General features: G+C 32.1%; 1 protein-coding gene across 1 annotated transcript; it reads left to right on the forward strand.

Annotated features, from left to right (window-relative positions):
• The first annotated feature begins 996 nt into the window (after window positions 1–996).
• Window positions 997–27,840, forward strand: LOC127734585 (asparagine--tRNA ligase, cytoplasmic-like). The gene is made up of 18 exons (XM_052244536.1): window positions 997–1,114; window positions 2,511–2,593; window positions 3,460–3,528; window positions 5,272–5,364; window positions 5,979–6,068; window positions 6,941–7,019; window positions 7,994–8,064; window positions 8,565–8,651; window positions 8,956–9,042; window positions 10,856–10,912; window positions 11,454–11,531; window positions 12,802–12,879; window positions 17,605–17,726; window positions 18,239–18,374; window positions 21,255–21,368; window positions 24,202–24,333; window positions 26,753–26,884; window positions 27,422–27,840. Exons 1-18 carry the CDS (start codon window positions 1,099–1,101, stop codon window positions 27,551–27,553), a joined length of 1,656 nt encoding a protein of 551 aa, XP_052100496.1. The 5' UTR covers window positions 997–1,098; the 3' UTR covers window positions 27,554–27,840.
• Window positions 27,841–27,852: the final 12 nt, after the last annotated feature.

The following is a 27,852-nucleotide window of genomic DNA, read 5'->3' on the forward strand; positions in this document are numbered from 1 at the left end:
AGCATGAATATACAATACAAACCAGTCCAGGATCAAATCAAAATCAAAATCAAATAAAATGTATTCAAAGTCGGTAATAAGCATACAATAAGTAAAACTTAAGCTCTTTAGAGCTCTTAAAACCGACATACTAAAAGTACAAACATAACAAATAACATCAGACAAACATGCAAGAACACAGATATAAGTTTATCAATGCATATACACATGCCAATCAAAGCCATAATAGCAGACATAAAACATAAATTAGCCGGCAAAGCTAAAAACTAATAAGCACTAGTTTGTAATAAGTACATATATATTAATTAATCTCGTATGGGTCTAAAAAATATAATGCAGAATACATGGAATATTAAAAGTGATATAAAATGAAAGCACTAGTCATGCTAGTAGGACATATTCAAGTTAACATAATAAAATTATTTACCTATTTAAACTATTCTCTGTTAAGGGATCCGAACAAGAGTCCACATGTCAATGAGTCCTGTTCAGGGTCCCACAACAAGGAAATCTCAAATTTAAACAGATCGTTAGTATAAATATAAATATAAATTTAGGAATATGACAGTTAAAATTGTTTTCCATTCGTTTGAGGATATTTATTTTTATGCCACGTTGTTTGAGCTTTTGATTTTGTCATTTGATAAAGGACTTTCCGTTTTGAATTTTCCTGGAGTTCGGTTTTTTTGTTATTTTACTTTTTAGTCTGCATTTAATTATTATCAAGCTGTTTCTCGACTGACTACTACATTTTGTTCATTGAACTAAGCGTTGAATACAAGCGGATTCCAGTTTATTTAATTATCTGCATGATAAAAACCTTAATTTCTCTTACTTAATTATATTATATAAAAAGATAACTTGGCAGAAGAAAAGGCAATTAAATATATTATAATATTGCAACGAATGTTAATGCACCACCACACCCCTAACCCCAACCCCAACTTATTTTTAAAATGTTGAGTGGTTTAAGGGAAGTAATCTCTTTTTTGTTCACACCGGAAGTGAATTGCATGTGGTTTCATCATCATACGGGACCGGTTAAAAAGGTAGACATACGGGCGTAAAAAGTAATAACAAACGTCAAGGAAGGCGATCATGGCTTCAGCAGGTGGTGAGTGATGAAAGCAATAGTTTCAGATTACAAATTATTTGTTTGTTTTTATGAAGTTAAGAATAAAAATCGCTCGTATCACTTATAAACAAGCCCTAAATAATTTTATTCAGATATGTCAGATGAATATTAATGAATTTTAATTTAAATAATTACTAATGCATTTAATCAACAGACTGACAGGTTGGAAACAACCTTCCAATTGGGGAATAGTTCCCCAAATGAGTTAACTATTCCTCAAGCATTATCAAAAACAAAGTTCTAGCTAGAATTTCAGGGGACCTGGGACTAATTCATGTACATGGTGCCATTGGCATTGATGGGACTTTACACTTCTAATAATTTTGAACAATAACTGATTGGTTCCTTGTCCTGAAGCTACTTATTTACATAACTTTTGATCTGCACAGAAACAGGTTGATTAAAGTACATGTGACATGGGATGTACATTTCACTACACAATAAATGAATGAACATTCCATAGTAAATGTGTATTTAATAGTTAGAGTAACAGTGTATATATGGTATTATCATGATTATGTTTTGTTTAAACTGAATTATAATTGTCTGTGTTATAATATATGCATAAGATTTTCTCTGTTATACTGGACTATTGTTTATTGTTATTGAACTAATGTTTATAACTTAGTTATTTCAGAGTTTTGTCAACTCTGGTAATATAACTATCAGCATATCAGAACCCTAGAATGTCTCATCTGTTTATTTATACACCAGAGAGACCCCTTTCACACTACATGCAATTATTCTGTAAAAAATATGTCTCAAAGATTAATACAGGTGTTACATGTACATGTGAAAAAAGATGAATAAAATTGAGAATGGAAATGGGGAATGTGTCAAAGAGACAACAACCCGACCATAGGACAGACAACAGCAGAAGGTCACCAACAGGTCTTCAATGCAGCGAGAAATTCCCGCACCCGCAGGCGTCCTTCAACTGGCCCCTAAACAAATATATATACTAGTTCAGTGATAATGAACGCCATACTAAACTCCAAATTGTACACAAGAAACTAAAATTAAAAATAATACAAGACTAACAAAGGCTAGAGGCTCCTGACTTGGGACAGGCGCAAAAATGCGGCGGGGTTAAACATAGAAGTCTATTATAATGTGCTATTAGAAGATTATTAAGTATGTTGAAATATCTAGAGGGTGTATCAATTTAGCTAACTATTTGACTTTACCTAAAAAGGGAAATGGTCACATTCTAGTATATTTTATGAATTTTTGACCATTTTAACATTTCTAACAAACCACCTGCAGCCAAAAGGTGAAATCTATGCAGCTCTAGACAAAACTCTGTCCATAAACCATGTACCTATATATACATTTGGTGACCCAGAACATGAATTAAATCTCTTTTTAATTTTAGAGGCAATTTATACATCTGAGAATTTAGGTAATGATGAATCTGGTGATGGAACAGAGAGTAAGCCATTCAAGACAGTAATACAGGTAATAATAATATTTATAAAAACAAGTTTTTATACGACAGCAAACAAATTTTGGGGTCGTATATTGCTATCATGTCGTCGTCCGAAGACAATTGGTTTCCGGACAATAACTTTAGTTTAAGTGTATGGATCTCTATGAAATTTAATCAAAAAGTTCAATACCACAAAAGGAAGGTTGGGATTGTTTTTGGGGATGATGGTCCCAACCGTTAAGGAAATTGGGGCCAAAAAGGGGCCCAAAAGAAGCATTTTTCTAGTTTCAGGACAATAACTGGTGTATAAGTATTTTGATTGCTCTGAAATTGTACCACAAGGTTTAATACTACAAGTAGAAGTTTGGGATTCATTTGGGGGGGGGGGGGGCATTTTTTTTCCTTAAGATTTCAGAAATTGTCAATTTTCCAAAGAAAAATTGGGGGTCACAATTTATTTGCTAATTCTTTGCATAAAGTCTGAAAACAGATTTACTAAGTATTGCACAACAGCAAGAAATCTTTAATTGAATATAAATTCAATTCATATATTAAACCAATTTCAAGTTCTTTGACTACATTTATTCAGAAACCTATAAAATGTCAAATATTTAATTACAATCCAAATTCAGACCTGTATCAAGCTTAAATATTGTGTCCATTTTTGCCCCAACTGTTCAGGGTTGGACCTCGAGGTCGTATCCAGCTGCGCTCGGCGAAGCAGTTTTTTGTTTTTTGTGTTTTGTTTTTATTTTTTGGAGGACAAGGTATTAGTAATTTTCACTTACTGTCAGTTTGGCCATTCCTTCACCAAAATCTACAAGCGCTTATTACTTCAGTGATATTCCAAAAATGTTGTACCTGAATGTTGATAGTAATGTTTGTGTATTTTCAGGCAATGAGGCATACTGGTGTGGAACCATTCCCAACAATAATGGCTGATTGTGTGAAAGCAGAGGGAAAGGTAAGTTGATTGTCAGTTATAATGCTGTAAAATTACTTAATTCTTAGTTACTGTGGTACCCAAGATCTTTACATTTCAAAGCAAAGTAAAATAAATTTGTATGTTTCCTTATACCCAATACATGTAGTCATTTATTTTAAGTCTACTCTTCACTTTAAAGGTAAATTCTAAAAAATGGAAATATTATTAGAATTAATTTCTCTCAGTCTGTCTATATCAGACATTATGAAATATGATAACTTGAGTTTAGGACATGTCTGGTATAATGCACATCACTCCAGCATGTTTTTCTCAAACAATCTGTTGTTTTACATGTACATTTTGTCCGTACAACAAAATGACATTTGGTCAGACATTATTTGTTAGTTTGTCAGGGTTTCAGCTAGGATTTTGAGGGCTTTAGTCACTTGCGCGAAATGAAAATCAACCTTATTTTGGGTAACAATAAGGGACCAAAGATATGTATTACTAGCTATACTTCTTTGAAGTACTTAGGCATGCTCAGACTGTTATTGCATAATTTGATAGATGTGGTGCTTAAATATGAAGATTATAATTAGATCTAATAAGGATCCAGATTTATAGTTTACAATTTTACTTAAGTTATTTTCAGGGGACATTCCTGATCAACAAAAGTTTGTTTTCTTTTTTTAAACCAGGAATCACAGCATAAATGAACTAACTGTAACAACTTTTTCACTGCATAATCATTATCCTTGCAAAAACGGTTAAATCGATATTTGGCATTCCTTTCTATATATAAACTTGGAAGCAAGGATTTGTACAAATCCTTGTTGGAACGATTCTAATGGCTGCACATTGTAAATTTATCAAGAATAGATCACGTTTACTTTAGATTTTTAAACAAAACAAAAACGAGAAATGACAAGAGAATAATAAATTCAGAATGAATCCGGATTCATCTACAGATTGGTTCGTGTTTAACAAAAGGCAGGAAATTATCATATTTCTAAAGCAAGTTGCTTAGTAAGAAATATATTTGTGTCCTTCGTTATGTCTAAATTATAAGAATACTTTCACAAATGCGCAGTACATAGTAAAGGAAGCACCTGTTTGACTCGTGGAAATATTTCTGAACGTTTTGAATAAAGTTCTTTCTCTTTCATCGAAATTGTTGAAAGTTTTTGATGAAAATTTATATAAAATATGACAAAAATTCGATCAGATTGTAAATGACGAGCACTAGCAAAATCACTGTAGTTTGTTGAACTTATTGTCAGATAACATACACTGTACCTGTATAATATTTTGAAAAGTTTGTTTACTTATATATGAATACAGTGAGGTATGGGGTAAATGTTAATAAGACAGCAAGCCAGTAGCAAATAAATTAATTCCCTCAGACTGAGTCTGTAATAATAGTTTTCTCAACAAAAGATGTTGTGTGCTTAAGTTGCCAATTTGTTAGGCTTAAAGTAAGGTTTGCCATAATAATTTCAAATGGAGCTTGAATACAATGAGGCATTTGGATATACAGCCTATTTAGGGGATACATATATATTTGATGTGGACAAATGACAGTTTTGATTACAGTGTATTAGCAAATTATAACAATCTTGAGAAGCAAAATAACAACAATTTTATTGGACATTCATAATTTCTTATTTAGATTGGCAATAAATTCCAGAAATTAATATTTCACTCATATTCAGGACCAGCCATTTAAAACAAAAAAAGTATTGAATATTGTAAAAGAGTAATTTCTTTTCATTATTCTAACAGCAGTTTGAGCCAGTATCAAAATCCCAGTTGAAGAAAGTAACAAAGATATGGCAAAGAGAACAGAACAAGTCTTCAGACAAGGAGAAAAGAGAGGTTTGTATGACTGGTTTATTATCTAGTTGTAATTTTATCACGGTTCATGTATGGAATCCAGCTAACATTATTTGTAAACTTTATGATAATTATGTTCAACAATGGTCTTGACAGGTAGCCAGCATAATCTTTTTCATTAATAGTTGTTATAATTACAGATCTGGCAACTATTCCTCAAGGAGTAAAACAATACATAAAAGGGATATCAAAAATAACAAAATCTATTGGACAGAACAACAGCACATGTGCACCAACCATCAACATGATCAACACACAACTCTGGGGGATAAATAGAGGTACCAACAAAGACAAACAACAACAGACAACTCATGGTACAAATAGCTTGACTTGGTTCACACACAAAATGTGGTAGAATTTCACAAGTTTTACCTTCACCCAAACCTCTCCCTTTCCCTATCTAAAACTGTCAGAGGATTTTGTTTAAACTACTGATTGCAGGTATTTGTAAACTGTCTTTTTCTAAGAAATGTCATGTAAGTAATTGTTGCTTCTGTAAAGTATGAAAACAACACTGCTGCTTCTTTTTGTCAGCAAGTCTTATTTTATTTGTCTAAATATTGTCATAACACATGTAAATGTAAATCCTTTTTTAGAAAGAAGATATGGAAAAAAGAATGAAGAATTTAGAGGAAGCTAAAGACATCAAAATTGCTCAAGATGAAAGTTTGCCAGCCCCAAAAAAGGTACTTTTTATTTCAGTTTTGTAAGCTGTTTTTGACAAGTCTGTGTTACTTGTACATGTTAAGATGGTAGTTTTGGTGTAATCTATGTATTTTGTTGGTTACGCTGTAGGTAAATTTGTTTTGTTGCTTTTTAGCTAACCTTTCCAAAAGGGACAAGTGAGCTTTTATCATACTTGAAGTCCCTCGTAGTCTTTGTCGTCCATTAACTTTTACAAAAATCTTCTCCTCTGAAACTACTGGACCAAATTTAACCAAACTCGCCTGCCAACCAATATGGCCCACATGGCTTAAAATAGAACATGGGGGAAAATGCAAGCTTTGTGTATTATTTTGTAAAGGGCTATAAATAGAGAAAGTCTGACAGGTGCAGAAATGGCTGAAATCGTCAGAGGACTCGTTATTGGAGTTATTGCTCTTTAATGATGGTTTTTACCAATTTTTTGAATTTTTGCCTATTATTTTGAAAATTATAATAGATACATAGAAACTTTTAAAAGCAAAAATGATAAGTAGGACAAGATCTACAATTATGTCATCTTGACTGAAATATTCAGTTAAATCTTTATATAGCTATTGCCCTTTCATGATGATTTTTACGAAAAAGTGGCTATTGTTGAAGATACAGGTGAGTGACACCTCTTTGAAGCCTCTAGTTTATTGTCATTTGCTTGCTGGCTCTAAGGGTCAAACTTTGCAATTTATTTCGTAGATTTTTTTAATATCTGTGTATGAATGTTCCTGTTGCTGATTAAAAATATCTGGTTAAACAATATTATTGTTTGGTTGCTTAATTTGTGTTGTTTGGATGTTGGATAATTTGGGTTAAGTAAAATACTTTTTATTATTTAAATTTTTTGTGATTTTTTTTCCAGATAAAGATTAGAGATACTGTTACAAACAGAAATACAAGAGTAAAAATTAGTGGCTGGGTACATCGATGTAGAAGACAAGGTAAATATGTTTGTTGGTGGTGGTCTTTTCTTTCAGTAAATCACATCTTTCTACCTAGTAAGGAGTCAAAAAAGGGTTCAAATTTTGCAAGACACTTAATATTTTAGAATATTTATATGTTACCTGAGTATTGTTGTTATATTCCACAGATCTACTATTGGTGCATTATAGCATGAATGAAAATTTGTCAATCTTTAAAAATTAACTGTAGATATACTTAGCTCAATAAAAATGAGCTGCCAATCAATAAGCTCTCTCTCTCATCTCAAACTTACAAACCAGTAATAAATTTAATGCAGAATACAGTCAAACATATGAACAGAAATTCTCTCTCAAACTTACAAACCAGTAACAAATTTAATGCAGAATACTGTCAAGCATATGAACAGAAATTAGCATATTATATATTTTGATACCGAGCATTAAGACTTCTCTTTAGCTTCAATTATATGGGTCAGATGTCATCATAAATGAGTAGTTATGAATATTTCTTTGTTTTTTATTTTGATTTATAATAATTAATTAATTTGGTTTGTTCTCTATTGATTTGCTGTCTCAGAAGTAATGATGCTCATCCTTTACCTGTTGCTGATCATGGTCCATAATTTATAACAAGAAAATCAGTTTTTAACTGAGAAATTCTTATTCCAAATAGTCTTACTGGCGCAAAGAATGTGTTATGAATTCATATAGTATAACTTGTAAAAAATAAACTGTATTTATGAATCTGTGAAGTCAATGCTTTTTACTTGACTTTTGGTGTTGTGATTAGTCAAAAAGGGAAAATTTCAGGTCTCATGTTGCTTTGGTTGTTTATAAAATTGTTTAAAAGATTATTGCAAAACATTGAAGGAACACCAAGTTTGAGCTATATGATGATCTGCCTGTGGATGATATACCTTAATATAAGTTTAATAACTCTTTAGAATGGGGTAAAAGTATATATGTATCAGATATTTACTGTTTTTTTTTAGGAAAAAATCTAATGTTTATAGTTTTAAGAGATGGTACAGGGTTTCTACAGTGCGTTTTATCTGATACATTGGTAAGAATAATTGTACATATACTTTTTAGAATTGGTTCACCTTTTTTTGCTTTTGCCTTTTAAAGATTGTAAGTATGATTGTTATTTTTGATAATTTTTAAAAAGAAAAGAATTTGGATAAACACCAATGAGAGGAAGCAGACAAACAGCAGAAGGCACAAACTATATCATACATGTATTATATTTAATGAAAAAGCAATTAAATATTTTTCTGTCTTATTTGTGGTGAAATGATCTTTTTATGTAATGCTTAAACACTTCTATGCCATATAAAATATCAAAGGTTTTAACAAGAATCTGAGAAAATATAAATATGACTGTTCTGTCCTTAATGGAGACTAATTCTTAATTTTTGAGAAATACATCATGTATATAACACTGTGTAGACTATGATAAGTAGAGAATTTTAATCTGAACACAAAAGACTAATTATCAAACATCAAAGATTACTTTCTTGAAGATAATTTTTTAAATATAATAAGTCTATTCTTATATTACAGTGTCAAACTTATGATGCATTACTTCTTGCCACAGAGGCAGCTATTACTGTTTGGGGTGTTGTTCAAGAAGTTCCAGAAGGAAAGAATGTGAGTTCGAATCATAATAGAAAGATTAAAAAGGTTGAATATGAATAGAAAAAATGACAAACTAGTTTAAGTTGTTTGTCCTGTGTGTTAGATCCTTTTTGTGTTAATGCAATGTGAACAAATATTAATCAAGTGGTTTGAAGTATATAAGAAACTTATCTTTAAATTGCAAGGCTATGCTATGAGATGTTTTTCAAGTCATCAAAATCATTAACTTTTTTTATTGTGACAAAGCTGAAAAGTTATACATGTTTGTCCAAATTATTTTTGTGTTCATTCTGAAATAAGACACTAACTATTTTAGGCTCCAGATGGACATGAATTGACAGCAGACTATTGGGAATTAGTTGGAGCTTCACCACCAGGTGGTGCTGATAACATACTCAATGAGGTATATCTTTCTCTTTTCTGATAATGTAAAATAGTAATTATCAGTAGTATAACTATCATAGAAGGATTGTATCGGCAAGAAGTACCGTAAGGCTGTTCATTCAAATGGAACTTTGAAAGTACTTTAAACATTGGTATTTATAACATTTTTTATTCCTTCAGGGGTGTGGAAATGCTATTCCCGACTGTCCTGACTCGTACATTTGACTGACTGGACAAGCAATTTTATGGGTCTTTGTTGCCCTTGGACAAGTAAAAAAAATGTTGCTTGACAATGTTAATTTATATAATCATATAGAAAAGTCCTCCAAATTTATTCATCGAAGTAGAAAAAAATTGAATAACAAGGCGAAAGCAACATGTTTAAGTAAAACAACATCAATAGGCTATGATTAAGAAATAGATTGATTATCAAACAACAAAAAATAAGTATGCGGACCTGGGTTTCATTAATATTCTGCGATTTTTTTTCCCTTAACCTGGGATCGTCGATCAGGTTATAGCAACGATACACCGTAAATGGTCATTATTAATTTCGAGCTCTGATTTCTCAAGAATGAAAACTAAATGACCGGTCGAGTTGGATAAGCATCTTTAGATAGGTAAACGCTCGGAAGTTGACCAACAGGGAAGAGGCGCCTAATAAAAAATAAAATTGTTGAGCAAAGAACTTGGTTTTGACGAAATCAGAAGCGGCAAAGGACAAATAGTATGAAAATAAACGGAATAACGGATTTTTTAAGTTCTGTAATGTTTTGATTTTGCTTAATTATCTAAAAAAATCTCAAATTTACAATTGGTCTACCAAAAGTTTTTTTTGGGGAAAAGGTTGGGGGTGCAAACAACAATTCTATAATTTATCAATTATTTGGTTTTCATCTCTTCATTAACTTTAAAACTTTGCACTTGCCTACAGTGAATAGAATATAAGTCATGATATAATCTCCCAGGTTCATGTAAGCTAGCATTGAAAAACATAGCAAAATTGGCCTCTAGATTCTTGTTGTTTTTTGGTTGGTTTCTATTTCATTGTTGTATACTTACTTACATTTTTATCATTCTAACATACAAACAAAGACCATGAATACCATTTTCATTGTATTTTTAAAACTGTTTTAGACACATACATGTTTAGAGTAAAATACATCTTTTTCATTCCAAAAATCATTCAGAAATCAGGGCAAGTTGATTTCTCCCGACAAGTAAAATTTACAATTTCACTTTCCCGGGGACAAGTGGTCACAACAAATATTTCAACACCCTGTCCTTACAATATATACCTTTGTGCTGACAGTAGCAGCCGCAGGTGAGAAACTGGATTCCACAGAACCCTTTTACAATTTTTTTCCATTTTACCTTTTGTTAATTCCATCAAGATAATAAAAGAATTGTTGAGCTTTCATAAAACTGGTGTAACCCCTTCACATTTTTATGTGCCTACATTCACTTCAGTTAAATGATAAAAAAATTCAGTTGATGATTTATATGCCCTCATCGCTAGGTGAAGGGGGCATTAAGGTTTACCCTTGTCCGTACTACATCCTAAAATTGGTTTTCATTCTCAAACTTTTAGTTTGCCTCAACCAAAAGTTATGAAACTTATACACAATGCTTATTAACACCACATACAGATAAAGTTCTAATTTTGTTTGCTTCTGAATCACTTGCACCATTCTCCAGTTATGTCTCTTAATAGATTGACCAATTGCTAAATTTGCCATTTCCACAAACAAGTGGGGCATCTGAGTCCGATGGACACAATCTTCTTTTATTTGAATACAGTATAATGAATTATCAACAATTTATAATTATAGGAAGCTCATGTAGATGTACAGTTAGACAACAGACATATGATGATTAGGGGAGAAAATGTAAGTATTTCAAATTCTCTGCACCATATGAATTTTGAACACAGTTTTATTTTTCAAGTAAGTTTTCATCCAAAGATATTAAATTGTCTTGAAATTGAAATAAACTGTTCTTACTGTCAAATAAAAAAATGTGAAAAAGCAAATTGATATCTCATATGTGTCTCCAATAGAATTTAGTTAACGTGAAATTTTCCCAGTATTCAATTATATAGGATGAAATGGTTAGCTGAGGATCATTGAAAAAATAATTGCACATTTACCTTAAAAACAAATAGTAACTGAAAAGCTTTTTTGTTTGAAAAAGATAGGAAATTATATGAAATCATGTAATAATTCTCTTCAGAAGTCCATTCAGTGGATTTTTCCAGTTAAAATACACGGTTATGTTTTATGTTTTCTGAGATATAAGGTAAACTAGGAATTTAAATGTTACAGACTTCTGTTTTATATATTTTATGGGCAGCTATACATTGAAATGACTACAGTTTGTCTTGTTTAAATGAAATAGTCCCAACATAGAAGTTTTTGATTCTATTTACAGACGTCACGAGTGCTACGAATGCGATCTGTGATAATGCATTGTTTTAGAGAATTTTATTTTGAGAAAGGATTTGTTGAGGTAAGCTAAGCCATGTCGTAATACTCTGCTCTGACATTTTATTTTGAGAAAGAGTTTTTTGATGTAGTGTAATAGTTCAGTTCTAATTGACAGTATCGTAACCAACTATATGTACATGTAGGTAGGATAAAGGTATATGATACCAAATATTAATGTAACGTGAGGGTACTCAAATTACACCTACTTTGACAGTTTTCACCTACGTTTAAGATCCAGACAAAAGTTTCCATTATGTGTTTATTTTGTAGATGTATCCTTAATTACTATATAGTTTCACTAATTTAATTTGGAATCCATACTGAATCATAGAGTTTTGCATCCATGCTTAAATTCACATCCTTGAAAATCGAATAACTGATGATCAAATAACTGTCAAGAAATAAATGCCTCTGACATATTTTAATTGATAATCTTTAAAAGTTGACTTTTTGTGAACATTTTCGTAAATTTTACTTTTTCTCAGGATTCATCACCTGTTGATATATAATGTGACCGTTTTGTGCATATTTTAATATATTTAGCTATGTTGAAAGACGTGTCAAATGGCAAATTATAAAAATACAAATACTTAGTCTCTTAAGAAAACTTGTAAGATTTCTACTGCTTTTTTTTAAAATGGGGGCAATTTGGGTACTGTAATTTTAAATCTGCTAATCAAGAATCTCTTGTTTCTAAAGTAGATATGTCTGGTTGGTACAAATCCAGACACAGTTACTCCCACCTGCCAAATGGTTTTATGTACCATTTTTCTGGCAATTCATGTGAGGAGACAATCTTTATAGCCGAAAAAGATAGGAAAAGTTAATAAAAACTTTAAAATTTTGTCAGCCAAAATGTAAAAATTCTGTGAAAACTATGTCATCAAAAACGAATCACAAACATGATCTGTAACTTGCACACTTATAAATAAAAAATCAGCTACAGGTAAAACAAAAATATCTATAAAAAATGCCATAAGGGGGAGGTAATTGAAATTACTTACTTCAATATTGCAATATATTGTAAAAGTCTCTCATTGGTGCAACTCTTCCTAAACAACTAGACAAATATTGATGAAACTTTCCACACTTGTAGAAAACTACATGAGAATATAAATGAAGGAATATAATTCCCAGTCCCACATGTTTAACCAGGTTTAAAGGGAGATATCAAAACTATTTACATCAATATTGCAATATGTGGTTATAGTCTCCTAAAAGGGGGTAGGTATTCTTATGTGAGTTCACGCACAGTTGTAGCTATATATATATAGTTTATTATATATTTTTAGGTAACGCCTCCATCCCTTGTACAGACACAAGTAGAAGGAGGATCAACATTGTTCAAACTAGATTATTTTGGTGAAGAGGTAAGTTATTAAACAGAACCACCATTTTTAGCTCACCTGGCCCAAAGGGCCAAGTGAGCTTTTCTCATCATTTGGCTTCCGGCGTCCTGTGTCCTGTGTCCGTAAACTTTTACAAAAATCTTCTCCTCTGAAACCACTGGGCCAAATTTAACCAAACTTGGCCACAATCATCAATAGGGTATCTAGTTTAAAAATGTGTCCGATGACCCTGCCAACCAACCAAGATGGCCGCCATGGCTAAAAATAGAACATAGGGGTAAAATGTAGATTTTGGCTTATATATCTGAAACCAAAGCTTTAAGAGTAAATCTGACATGGGTAAAACTGATTATCAGGTCAAGATCTATCCGCCCTGAAATTTTCAGACAAATCTGACAACCCGTTGTTAGGTTGCTGCCCCTGAATTGGTAATTTTAAGGAAATTTTGCAGTTTTTATACGACCGCAAAAAAATTTTGTGGTCGTATATTGGTATGACGTTGGCGTCGTCGTCGTCGTCGTCCGGCGTCGTCGTCGTCCGGCGTCGTCGTCCGAATACATATTGGTTTTCGCACTCTAACTTTAGTTTAAGTGAATGGATCTTTTTGAAATTTGACCATAAGGTTAAATACCACAAAAGGAAGGTTGGGATTGATTTTGGGGGTTATGGTACCAACAGTTAAGGAATTAGGGGCCAAAAAGGGGCCAAAAATAAGCATTTTCTAGTTTCCAGACAATAACTGTGCAACGGTGTATGGATCTCTCTGAAATTATACTACAAGTTTCCATACCACAAAGGGATGGTTAGGATTTGCTTTGGGGGGTTATGGCTCAAACTGTTTAGGAATTAGGGGCAAAAAAGGGGGAAAAACAAGGTTGTCCTGGTTAATGGACAAATACTTTAGTACAAAACATAATTTAAAGCAGTGTAAGGGAGATAAATCAAATACATCATTGAGATTATCTCCCTTACACTGCTTTTAAATTATGTATAAAGTAATGGTTAATGAACAATAAAGATAATCTAAAACAGTGTAAGGGAGGTAATCCAAATACAACGTTTTGGTTACTTCCCTTACACTGCTTTCAAATTATGTTTAAAGAAATGCATATTTATAAAGGAAGACCAGTAAAAATATCTGCAAATGTTTTCATCTTTTTTTTTTACAAAAAAATCCATATGAAAGATTTGACACTATATTTTTATTAATTCTATTATAAAATAGATTAAGTTAGCACTATGGTAAATTTAAATGGGTAATTATGGTTGCCAACTCCATTGGAAATTTGAATTGAGATTATGACCATATCTTGAGGGAAAGAATTTTTTGGGGGGAAAAAGGGGGGGGGGGGGGATAAAAAGAAATTGTGGGGGGCCAATTTTTTCTCATTTCAGATTTCAGAAATTAAAAAGAATTATTCTTCAAATATTATTTTTTTTTCAAATTTCAAATATTGAAAAATTTCAAGAAGTAATCTTTAATTGCACAGTATGGCGCATTAGATTTGTAAAATCTTTGATCACATTTATTTATTTGTTATGCCGAATCTAACAGTGTATTTAGATTTTTAATTTTGGGTCCAGTTTTCAAATTGGTCTACATTAATGTCCAAAGGGTCCAAAATTAAACTTTGTTTGATTTTAGCAAAAATTGAATATATGAGGTTCTTTGATATGCTGAATCTAAACATGTATTTAGATTTTTGATTTTTGGCCCAGTTTTCAAGTTGGTCCAAATTGGGGTCCAAAATTAAACTTTGTTTGATTTCAACAAAAATTGAATATATGGGGTTCTTTGATATGCTGAATCTAACCATGTATTTAGATTTTTTATTTGTGGACCCCGTTATCTAATTGGTTCATATTGAGGTCAAAAGGGTCCAAAATTAAACTTTGTTTGATTTCATCTAAAATTGAATTATTGGGGTTCTTTGATATTCCAAATCTAACCGTGTATTTAGGTTTTTAATTTTGGGTCCTGTTTTTTAAATTGGTCTACATTGAGGTCCAAAGGGTCCAAATTAAACTTAGTTTGATTTTAACAAAAATTGAATTCTTGGGGTTCTTTGATTTGCTGAATCTAAACATGTGTTTAGATTTTTGATTATGGGCCCAGTTTTCAAGTTGGTCCAAGATAGGGTCCAGTATTTAAACTTTGTTTGATTTCAACAAAAATTGAATATATGGGGTTCTTTGATATGCTGAATCTAAACATGTATTTAGATTTTTGATTATGGGCCCAGTTTTCAAGTTGGTCCAAATTGGGGTCCAAAATTAAACTTTGTTTGATTTCAACAAAAATTGAATATATGAGGTTCTTTGATATGCTGAATCTAACCATGTATTTAGATTTTTTATTTGTAGGCCCCGCTATCAAATTGGTTCATATTGAGGTCAAAAGGGTCCAAAATTAAACTTTGTTTGATTTCATCGAAAATTGAATTATTGGGGTTCTTTGATATGCCAAATCTAACCGTGTTTTTAGATTTTTAATTTGGGTCCCGTTTTTTAAATTGGTCTTCATTGAGGTCCAAAGGGTCCAAAATTAAACTTAGTTTGATTTTAACAAAAATTGAATTCTTGGGGTTCTTTGATATGCTGAATCTAAACATGTGTTTAGATTTTTGATTATGGGCCCAGTTTTCAAGTTGGTCCAAGTTGGGGTCCAAAATTATACTTTTTTTGATTTCAACAAAAATTGAATATATGGGGTTCTTTGATATGCTGAATCTAACCATGAATTTAGATTTTTTATTTGTGGGCCCCGCTATCAAATTGGTTCATATTGAGGTCAAAAGGGTCCAAAATTAAACTTTGTTTGATTTCATCAAAAATTGAATTCTTGGGGTTCTTTGATATTCCAAATCTAACCGTGTATTTAGATTTTTAATTTTAAGTCCCGTTTTTTAAATTGGTCTACATTAAGGTCCAAAGGGTCCAAAATTAAACTTAGTTTGATTTTAGCAAAAATTGAATTCTTGGGGTTCTTTGATATGCTGAATCTAAGCATGTGTTTAGATTTTTGATTATGGGCCCAGTTTTCAAGTTTGTCCAAGTTGGGGTCCAAAATTAAACTTTGTTTGATTTTAACAAAAATTGAATATATGGGGTTCTTTGATATGCTGAATCTAACCATGTATTTTGATTTTGGACATTGGACCATAATAGGTAAATTAAAAAAATTCAAGTTCTTAGACCACATTCTTTCTGTGTCAGAAACCTATGCTGTGTCAAATATTTAATAACAATCCAAATTCAGAGCTGTATCAAGCTTGAATGTTGTGTCCATACTTGCCCCAACTGTTCAGGGTTCGACCTCTGCGGTCGTATCAAGCTGCGCCCCAGCGAAGCATTTTATTGGTTATTATCTTCAATATTATTATAGATAGAGATAAACAGTAAACAGCAATAATGTTCAGCAAAGTAAGATCTACAAATAAGTCGTCATGACCATAATTGTCAGTCAACCCCTTTAGGAGTTACTGCCCTTTATAGTCAATTTTTAACAATTTTTCGTAAATTTTTGTAATCTTTTACAAAAATTTTCTTCTCTGAAACTATTGAGACAAATTTAACCATACTTGGCCTTAATCAATAATAGGGCATCTAGTTTAAAAAATGTGTCTGATGACCCGGCCAACCAACCAAGATGGCTGCCATGGCTAAAAATAGAACATAGGGGTAAAATGTAGATTTTGGCTTATATCTCTGAAACCAAAGCATTAAGAGTAAATCTGACGTGGGTAAAACTGATTATCAGGTCAAGATCTATCTGCCCTGAAATTTTCAGACAAATCTGACAACCCGTTGTTAGGTTGCTGCCCCTGAATTGGTAATTTTAAGGAAATTTTGCAGTTTTTGGTTATCTTGAATATTATTATAGATAGAGATAAACTGTAAACAGCAATAATGTTCAGCAAAGTAAGATCTACAAATAAGTCGTCATGACCAAAATTGTCAGTCGACCCCTTTAGGAGTTATTGCCCTTTATAGTCAATTTTTAACAATTTTTCGTAAATTTTTGTAATCTTTTACAAAAATCTTCTTCTCTGAAACTACTGAGACAAATTTAACCATACTTGGCCTTAATCAATATTAGGGTATCTAGTTTAAAAAAATTGTCCGATGACCCCGCCTTCCAACCATCATGGCCGACATGGTTAAAAATAGAACATATTGGTAAAATGCAGTTTTTGGTTTATATCTCTGAAACTAAAGTATTTAGAGCAAATCTGACAGGTGGCAAAAATGTTCATCAGATTTAGATTTATCTGCCCTGAAATTCTCAGACGAATCTGACAACCCTTGTTGGGTTGCTGCCCCTGAGTTAGTAATTTTACAGAAATTTTGCAGTTTTTTGTTATTATCTTAGATATCATTATAATGTCTAATATCTAATACTATTAATTATGATTTTAACCTTATTTTGCATGATTTCCAAAGCATCAGTAAATACAGGTGAGCGACACAGGCTCATGAGAGCCTCTAGTTATCTGCATCACTGATTTCTGATACTTAGATATGACATATTGCTTTGACAAACTATGTACAATAGCATGGATGAGCTGATCAAGCTTGTAGGATGTGTGTGTATATGCCTGTTGAAAGTGTCTGAAGATGTAACCAGATTAAACCTATATCACCAAGGAGTTTTATTTGTAATAAAAATTGTTGATTTGTGAAACTATTTTATCTCAAAAGGTATTTACAATAAGTGATGGCTGTAGATAGTGTTTTTACTTTTAGGCATATCTTACACAGTCATCACAGTTATATTTAGAAACAGCTATACCAGCGTTGGGTGATTGTTTCTGTATCATGTCATCATTTAGAGCAGAACATTCTAGAACCAGAAGACATTTATCAGAGTAAGTCATAATACTGAAATATTTTATTAACTGATATTTGAATGTTGTTTTACCATTGATATGCCCATTTTTGTCTTTGTAAAATGACTGGAATGAAACATGTCCTGTCATCAGATGCAGTATTATGAAAAGTGAAACAGAATAATAATTATTATCTTTCTTAGGTTTGATAATTTTAGGTTGGGATACCTATATTGTATATTTGGAAATAATATATGACTGATTGATTTATTGATGGTAGCTTAACGTCCAGTGGCAAATATTTCATGCATGTTCAGGAGGAGAAATAATTTATGACACTAAAAGAATGGTTTACAGTTTTGCAGTTGTTTGAGTCCATTTATTGAACTTTTTGGCTAGATAGGCGTATGCTATTCTCAATGAGCTTTAATGTTGATACAAGAAAAAATGGCTGATATGACCGTCCCTTGTAAGATTTGAAAAAAAAATTCCACATTAAGAATGCTTTCTCGGCAGATAAAGAGTTTTTCATGTTAACTGTTTCTTTACAGGTACACTCATATAGAAGGGGAATTACCTTTCATAGATTTTGAGGATTTATTACAACATATAGAAGATTTGATCTGTGGTGTGGTTGACAGAGTGATGGCATCACCCTATGGAAAGATAGTCAGAGAACTTAACCCTGTAAGTCTCATGTCAAACTTTTCGATGATGAGTATTTTTATACGACCGCAAAAAAATTTTTGTGGTCGTATATTGGTATGACGTTGGCGTCGTCGTCGTCGTCGTCCGAAGACACATTGGTTTTCGCACTCTAACTTTAGTTTAAGTGAATGGATCTCTATGAAATTTTACCACAAGGTTCAATACCACAAAAGGAAGGTTGGGATTGATTTTGGGGGTTATGGTACCAACAGTAAAGGAATTAGGGGCCAAAAAGGGGCCAAAAATAAGCATTTTTGTAATTTCCAGACATAACTTGTGTGTTAGTGTATGGATCTCTCTGACATTGTACCACAAGGTTCCATATCACAAAAGGAATCCTGGGATTGATTTTGGGGGTAATTGCCTCAAAATTTTAGGAATAAGGGGCCAAAAAAGGGGCAAAAAACAAGCATTTTTCTAGTTTCATGACAATAACTTGTGTGTAAGTGTATGGATCTTTCTGAAATTGTACTGCAAGGTACCATACCACAAAGGGAAGGCTGGGATTGATGATGGGGGTAATTGCCTCAATACTTTAGGAATTAGGGGCAAAAAAGGGGCAAAAAACAAGCATTTTTCTAGTTTCAGGACAATAACTTGTGTGTAAGTGTATGGATCTTTCTGAAATTGTACTACAAGGTTCCATATCACAAAGGGAAAGCTGGGTTTGGGTTTGGGGGTAATTGCCCTAAAAGTTTAGGAATTTGGGGCCAAAAAGGGGCCAAAAAACACATTTTTCTAGTTTCCAGACAATAACTTGTGTTCAAGTGTATGGATCTCTCTGAAATTGTACTGCAAGGTACCATACCACAAAGGGAAGGCTGGGACTGAGTTTGGGAGTGATGAATCATAAGGGGGTTCAAAATATTTGGGGGGGATTTTTTTCTTTTAAAATTTTCCATTTTAAGTTGGTTATTTCTGATTTATATTTAAAAGCAAATAATAATATATGGTAGGAGATACACACTAAACAGGATGTGTAAATTATTATATAATAAGTATTGTGCAATAGCAAGAAATTTTTAAATTGCACAGTATTGCACAATAGCAAGAAATCTTCAATTGCACAGTATTGCGCAATAGCAAGAAATCTTCAGTTGCACAGTATTGCGCAATAGCAAGAAATATCCAATAGCACAATATTGCGCAATAGCAAGAAATTGTCAATTGTACAGTATTGCGCAATAGCAAGAAATATTTAATTGCACAGTATTGTGCAAAAGAAGATACTTCGTATAAATTGCTTATTTCTTGACCAATTTCAATGGGGTTTTATTCTTGAATTCTTGGGGTTCTTTAATATGCTGAATCTAACCGTGTATTTAGTTTTTGGATTTTGGGCCCCGTTTTTAAATTGGTCCACATTGAGGTCCAAAGGGTCCAAAATTAAACTTTGTTTGATTTCATCAAAAATTGAATTATTGGGGTTCTTTGATATGCCTAATCTAACCGTGTATTTAGATTCTTAATTTTTGGTTCCGTTTTCAAATTGGTCTACATTAAGGTCCAAAGGGTCCAAAATTAAACTTAGTTTGATTTTAACAAAAATTGAATTCTTGGGGTTCTTTGATATGCTGAATCTAAACATTTATTTAGATTTTTGATTTTTGATTCAGTTTTCAAGTTGGTCCAAATCGGGGTCCAAAATTAAACATTGTTTGATTTCAACAAAAATTGAATATATGGGGTTCTTTGATATGCTGAATCTAACCATGTATTTAGATTTTTGATTTTTGGGCCCCATTATCAACTTTGTCCACATTGAGGTCAAAAGGGTCCAAAATTAAACTTTGTTTGATTTCATCAAAAATTGAATTCTTGGGGTTCTTTGATATGCTGAATCTAACCATGTATTTAGATTTTGGATATTGGACCATAATAGGTGAATGTCCAATTTAAAATTTTTAAGTTCTTAGACCACATTCATTCTGTGTCAGAAACCTATGCTGTGTCAAATATTTAATCACAATCCAAATGCAAACTGTATCAAGCTTGAATGTTGTGTCCATACTTGCCCCAACTGTTCAGGGTTCGACCTCTGCGGTCGTATCAAGCTGCGCCCTGCGGAGCATTTTATTTTTTTATATGTAGGGTCTAAGTAGCTGTGGAACCGCAGCTCATAGGTCCTTATGATATTTTTTGACAATTTGCGGACCATAGAGCTACGGATTTTTCCTATTTCAAAACGTTCAGAATTGCGACCCAGGTTCAGGTCGCACTTATTTTCTCAAAAATTTATTGTTTATCTTTTCTTGTTTTTGGTGACGTCACGATGAGATTCAAAATGGCTGAACAAAATAGGTGGAGAATGTATACAAAAGGAAATAATTAAATGATAGTGTCAAGGAAATGAATATTCAAACATAAATAAATAGGTCATATCCTAGAAAAATATCTAACGAAACAAACTATATACATTGACAAGCTATGCAGAGGCGATGAACAATAAATTTTTGGGAAATAAGTGCAATTCCGAACGCTTTGAAATAGGAAAAATCCGTAGCTCTATGGTCCGCAAATTGTCAAAAAATATCATAAGGACCTATGAGCTACGGTTCCACAGCTAGGGTCTTAAGATAATAGTATTATAAAAATTAATTATCTTCATCAAAGATTAAAGTGGAATGACAAATTTAAAACAAAATTATTTGCAATGTTAAAATGAGTAACATTTGAAATTATGAATGCATGACATGTAGATCAAGATGATTCAGAACATTATTAACATGAACTTTAGCCAGATAAAAATACATTTCACTGCAATTAGAAGGGTTTATTTAAATACTCTAGCTACATGTGTTGCAAGTCATAGATTTTTATGTGAAGTAAATTTGTAGTTCCAGATAATATATTTTTCAGAACTTTCAACCACCTAAGAGACCATTTATGAGAATGAAATATGCTGATGCTATAGAATACTTGAGGAACAACAACATAAAGAAAGATGATGACACATTTTATGAATTTGGAGATGTAAGATTTGAATTTTTAAAACATTTTTTTTTAGTAAAAGCAGACATAAGGTTCGAGCAAAGAATTACAGAAAAATTCTGAGACCAAATGATGTAGAAGCTAGTAACTATAGGTCACAGTACAGTAGTTGTTTTTACAGAAATAACAAATTTCTGCATGCTTTAAAATTTGACATTTGTAGACAATTTTAATAATTTCATTTCCAACTTTGGCACATTTTTGTCGAGCCTGCAACATTTATGTCATGAAAGAGAGACATAGCGATCCTAGATTCCGTCGTCAAGGTTTTTTTTTTACATCAATAACTTTGTCAAACCTTTGTGGAATTTTTCGAAATTTATTTTCATTTTTCCGTATTTTACTGATACATGTACTTAGTTTTTTTTGCAGTTAACATTCAGATTTAGTCTTAGGTTAAAGTTTTTCAGACGTCAATAACTTTGTCAAACCTTTATGGAATTTTATGATAATTAGATAGAAGCTTGTTTCTGACCAAAAGACAGTATCAAGAGCGAAATTTTGAAATATTTATTTTAATTTTTTCGTATTTTACTGATAAAATGGAGTTAAAAAGGAGATACAGTCTGGGGCTGTTTTTTTTACAGTTAAAAAGGAGATACAGTCTGGGGCTAGAGTTTGTTACACATCTTTTGCTTTGTCAAACCTTCATAGAATTTTATGAAACTTTGGCAGAAGTTTTTTTATGATTAATAGTTTGTGTGAAGCAAACTTTTGAAAATATATGTTTTTCATTTTCAGTATTTTTTTTGATAGATTTTTTACAGTTGACATTTACAGACAGAATGGGATTCCACTTTTTTGACATGATTAATTTGTAAACTTTCATGAATTGTTATGAAACTTGGACAGAAGCTAGTCTTAAAGACCAAGAAATAGCATCTAAAGAAAAAGTTTGAATTTTTTTTTAAATTCTGTAGTTTACTGATAAATGGACTCACTTTTTAAGTCAACATTACACTTTTACACCAACAGCAGCAATTGCAGCCGAGACACAGTGTTCAGCGGAACTCCTTATGCATTTTTTATTAGGAAAATTTTGTTGCATACCTGACGGCTGTTCTATAAAAACAAACAAAGGACCAAGGGAAGGCAACTTCAATTTGCTAGTATGGATGAGTGTGAAATATTGCTGTAGAAACAATAATTTTTGTGGGGTTAGAATATCATACTTTTCACCAAAATAAACAAACTCAAATCCCCAGGTAAATTTCTGCTCTTACAGTATTTTGTACACATTTAAAATGTATGCAGGTCTATAAAACTGTTTCTATGGGTAATTCATCAATTTTCAAAGTGCCTTCCGTGGGTACCATGTATGGTTTAATCAGCTTCATATTTTCTTAAAATATATGAATATTAGAAATTTATCTTTTATTATGCCCCCGCCGTACCGGATGGGGCATTAAGTTTTACCCTTGTCCGTCTGGTACGGCGGGGGCATTAAGTTTTACCCTTGTCCGTCTGTACGTACGTACGTCCCGAAATTGGTTTCCGTTCTCTAACTTGAGTTTGCCTCAACCAAATATGAAACTTATACACAATGCTTATTACCACAAAACACAGATCAAGTTTGAATTTTGGTGGTGTCACTTTAACCGATCTAGAGTTATGCCCCTTTATAAAAGGAAATATTGCAAAATTTTTAGTTTCCGTTCTCTAACTTAAGTTTGCCTCAACCAAATGTTATGAAACTTATACACAATGCTTATTACCACAAAACACAGATCAAGTTTGAATTTTGGTGGTGTCACTTCAACTGATCTAGAGTTATGCCCCTTTATAAAAGGAAAAATTGCAAAAATTTTATTTTCTTCTAAATATCAAGTTTATATAATATATTTTTAAAATTGGAGTTATCTTCCTTTGACCATGATTATAGTTGAATCAACTACAATCAATGCTTTATACAATGCAATGTTTAATTTTGACTACCACTGATAAAACACAGATCAAGTTGAATTTGGGTAGTGTCACTTTAACCATTATTGAGTTATGCCCCTTTATAAATAGAAAGATTGCAAAATTTTTTAGTTTCCATTCTGTAACTGAAGTTTTCCCCAGCCAAACATTGTGAAACCTATACACAATATTCATTCCAACAAAACTCAGTAAAGATCAAGTACATTTTTTTTGTTTCAGTTCTCTAACTTGAGTTTGCCTCAACCAAATGTTATGAAACTTATACACAATGCTAATTACTACATAATACAGATTAAGTACGAAATTAGGTGGCAACACTTTTACCATTCTAGAGTTATGTCCCATTATAAACATAAAAATTGCTGAATTTTTTAGTTTGTCTCAACCAAATGTTGTAAAACTTATACACAACCGTTCTAGAGTTATGCGTCATTACAAATAGAAAAATTGCTGAATTTTTAGTTTCTGTTCTCTACTTAAGTTAGCCTCAACCAAATGTTATGAGACTTACACACAATGCTTATTACCACAAAACTCAGATCAAGTTCAAATTTGGGTAGTGTCACTTTTACCGTTCTTCAGTTATGTCCCTTTATAACTATATGATATGCAAGCGGGGGCATCATCTGTGTCCACATGTGGACACTATCCACATTTATTTATCCTAATATGGCGGAAAGGTTGTGTTGTGTTGGGTAGTGTAATTTATAAATATCTTTCAAAATAAAAGACAATAGACAAAATTTCCCCTTGTCAACATTTGCAGTTAAGATTTCAGTGCTCAAAACAGGTATTGATGCCCATACTCCTGTTCATAAGGCTGTTAAACATACCAATAGTTAATCTACTTAATACTGACCACAGAACTGTACATAACATATATATTTTACAGGATATCCCAGAAGCACCTGAGAGAAAGATGACAGATAAGATAAATCTACCTATTTTCCTGACACATTTCCCAACTGAAATTAAATCATTTTATATGCAGCGTTGTAAAGATGACCCTAGAGTTACTGAATCTGTAAGTAATTCATTACTCTTGTTTGAATGGAGAAGGTATAACACCTCTTATTAAACTTGTCGGGGCCAAATAGTTTTACCCTAGTTCGTCATTCTGCAACAAACCATTATACGCAATTTTTAACTCTAACCGTTCTAGAGTTATGCCCCTTTTGTAAATGGAAAAATTACAAAATTTTTAGTTTCCGTTCTCTAAGTTAAGTTTGCCTCAACCAAATGTTATGAAACTTATACACAAAGCTTATTACCACCAAATACAGATCACTTTTGAATTTTGGTGGGGTCGCTTTAACCATTCTCAAGTTATGCCCCTTTATAAATGGAAAAAAATGCAAAATTTCTAGTTTCTGTTCTCTTACTTAAGTTGCCTCAACCAAATGTTATGAAACTTATACACAATGCTTTTTACCACAAAATACAGATCAAGTTGAATATTGGTAGCATCACTTTAATCATTATCAAGTTATGCCCCTTTATAAATCGAAAAATTGCAAAATTTTTAGTTTCCGTTCTGTAACTTAAGTTTGCCCCAACCAAACATTCTGAAACCTATACACAATACTTATTACCTTAAAACTCAGATCAAGTACAAATTTGGGTAGCATCACTTTTATCGTTCTTTAGTTATGTCCCTTTATAATGTTGTTTGCAAGCGGGGGCATCATCTGTGTCCCATCTGTGTCCATGGGGACACATTCTCCATTTATTTTCTTAATGCCTCCAGATATTGAGCTGATTTTTGGTATGCGAGTTAACCATGATGAGTTGCAGATCAAGTTTCAGTTTTGTTCCGCTCTGCTAATTTTTGCAAAATTATGGGCTTTGGCCTCTTGATAAATTGTTGAAAATCACAGTTAGACAGATTTTTTTTCTATACGCCTTCAGATATTGGGCTGATTTTTTGGTATGTGAATTAACCATGATGAGTTACAGATCAAGTTTTAGTTTCGTATGCTCTGCTGATTTTTGCAGAAATTACGGGTTTTGGACTTTGATGAATTGTTAAAAATCACAGTTATACTTTTTTTCTATACGCCTTCAGATTTTGTGCTGATTTTTGATATGTGAGTCTACCATGATGAGTTACAGATCAAGTTTATGTTTCGTTCCAATCTGCTGATTTTCATGTCGTTTCAACACATCTTGTTAGATCTGCAGTACATCAACTTCCTGTTTGCTGATAGTTTGAAATTTAACTTCTCATTGATCAAGGAAATTTTTCATCAAACTAGTATTGGTCTTGAGAGCTGGATACTATCAATGCATTTTTGTGTCCACATGTGTTGTTGAAATTGCAGATTGTTCAACTTTTTGAGACAGGGCCATTCGTGTCGGGTGTTTTACTTTTCTATTAAAAATCACAAAGCATAACAAGTCCACCAAACAGCATTCTTCATATGTTTACAATACATCAGTTTGTTAGATGTCAGTAATATATATGTATTTTATTTTACAAATTTGCTTATTGCCTCCAAACTTCTTCAGTTAAGAAAAAAAAATTCACATTAAGAATCCAGCTTAGCATATTGGTCTAATAAAAAGCAGGAATCATATGCATATCTCATTAACATGCTCTAGTTCTGATACACATGTACTAATTGCCACTGAAAACTTAACACCAATCCATCATCCAAGTATTCCATGATCTTTTTTTTATATGTTAAAATTCTTTGATGTACATGGTTGTGGTTTTATTGAAAAAACCTCATTCCAAAACCATTTGAATAGAAAAAAAGAGTTTTCAGAACCTCTGCCTATACCAAGATTTTATCTATTTATATAATAGAATTCCATGTAATAGATTATAGTGACAGTGATCTTATATTTTGAATCGATCTGCTTTGGTAGTCTTATGGTAGAAATGCTTGGTTGAAAAGTATATTTAATTAGAGCTTGACTAATGTATATACACTGATATATAAATAAACTCATCATTGATACCAGGATTAAATTTAGGTCACCAGCCGTGCGTTTCATCTACAAAAGACTTAAAAATATCAAAAAAGTGAAAAAGCCAAATAAAGTACAAAGTTGAAGAGCATTGAGGACCTAAAATTCTGACAGGTTTTGCCAAATATTGTTGGACTGTATGTTGTCCTAGGTGTGTTTTAGTTTTTTATGTCAATTGGTTGTTGTCTCACTGTTTTGGTTCCAAGCCCTGCCAGGTCAAACCAATGACTTTAACTTGGCATTAACTGCTGCTCTGCTTAGCTTGCAGTGTTTAGGTGTAGGTCTTTACAGTGTAAAAAATTTTCTTTGTGATTGATCTCAGAGCTTAAAAAAACTTTATTTTAAACTATTTAAATGTACCAGAAAGATTTGTTGTAAAACTTGATCCATTGAATAATTTTTTAAAAGAAATAGTTTTGTGTAATAACAGAAGATGCAGTAAAGTAACTAGTACTGTTTTTATTATACAGGTAGATGTATTAATGCCTGGAGTAGGGGAGATAACTGGAGGTTCTATGAGGATTTGGCATGAACAAGAACTTCATGAGGGTTTCAAACGAGAAGGAATAGATCCTAAACCCTACTATTGGTACCTAGACCAGGTAATAACTTTAAAATTTTCTGACAATTGCATGCAAGGCAGAAATTGATATTTTTTTTTTCACAAAGAAATAAATGAAGGAAGCAAAGAGTATAATGGTTGGATTTATTTATTTTTCCATCATTACACATCACATTTAATAATAAATGCATAACAGAAAAACTCAATGAAGTCTCTTTACATCCATGAAATGTGAGAGAATAAAAGGACACCATTTATTATTTGTTTATGTTACTTACCACTGTCCATTCTTAAATAATGCACAGCTGAAGGTAGCTTTGTTTTTTCTCACCTGTTACTTGCCTGCAAAGTAAGACATTTCTCGCAATGTAACACATTGAAAAACATTTTTTTTTTTCTTGGCAACCTCTGGTTAGAGGTACCAAAATAACAAGATCAAATTTAGTGTACTATGTGATGCATTTTCAGACCTTTCGCTTAACTAACTGCATTTTTTTCTATGAATGTAATAAAACATGTATACAATAGCGTGTTTTATTTCTACAGTCACAAAAAGTACATGATTTTTTTTTTTCAGAGAAAATATGGAACATGTCCTCATGGTGGTTATGGATTAGGATTGGAGAGATTTATTTGTTGGTTGCTCAAAATAGACCACATTAGAGATGTTGTACTATACCCTAGGTTTACAGAGAGATGTAAACCTTGAAGAAACTTGGACTTAACTAGTAGACTTAGAATACATTTATTTATTTGTCAAAATGGTGCAAGTTTTTAAATCACTGACATACTTTTACCTGTAATGATCTGTACTGTCTTAAGTATATAAAAAAAGAACTTAAAGGCATTTAGTTATTATTAAAGACTTAAACTTACCTTACATATGTTAAGCAAATTTTGCTTCCATTTTTATTTTAAATGATTTCAGTACAGGAAATAAAATTGGCAATTAAGATTGAGTCTCAGGAATCATGTAAATAAAAATATTATTTTAGATACTGATGTTCT

Source organism: Mytilus californianus, unplaced genomic scaffold, assembly GCF_021869535.1.
Source record: "Mytilus californianus isolate M0D057914Y unplaced genomic scaffold, xbMytCali1.0.p SCAF_3, whole genome shotgun sequence".
NCBI classification, from domain to species: Eukaryota; Metazoa; Mollusca; class Bivalvia; order Mytilida; family Mytilidae; genus Mytilus; species Mytilus californianus.

Bases quoted from the DNA above. Each gene is read 5' to 3' on its own strand.
- LOC127734585 (XM_052244536.1), top strand. The intron at 7,020-7,993 runs GTAAATATGTTT...GTTTTTTTTTAG, and splicing joins ACATCGATGTAGAAGACAAG to GAAAAAATCTAATGTTTATA. The intron at 9,043-10,855 runs GTATATCTTTCT...TTATAATTATAG, and splicing joins CTGATAACATACTCAATGAG to GAAGCTCATGTAGATGTACA.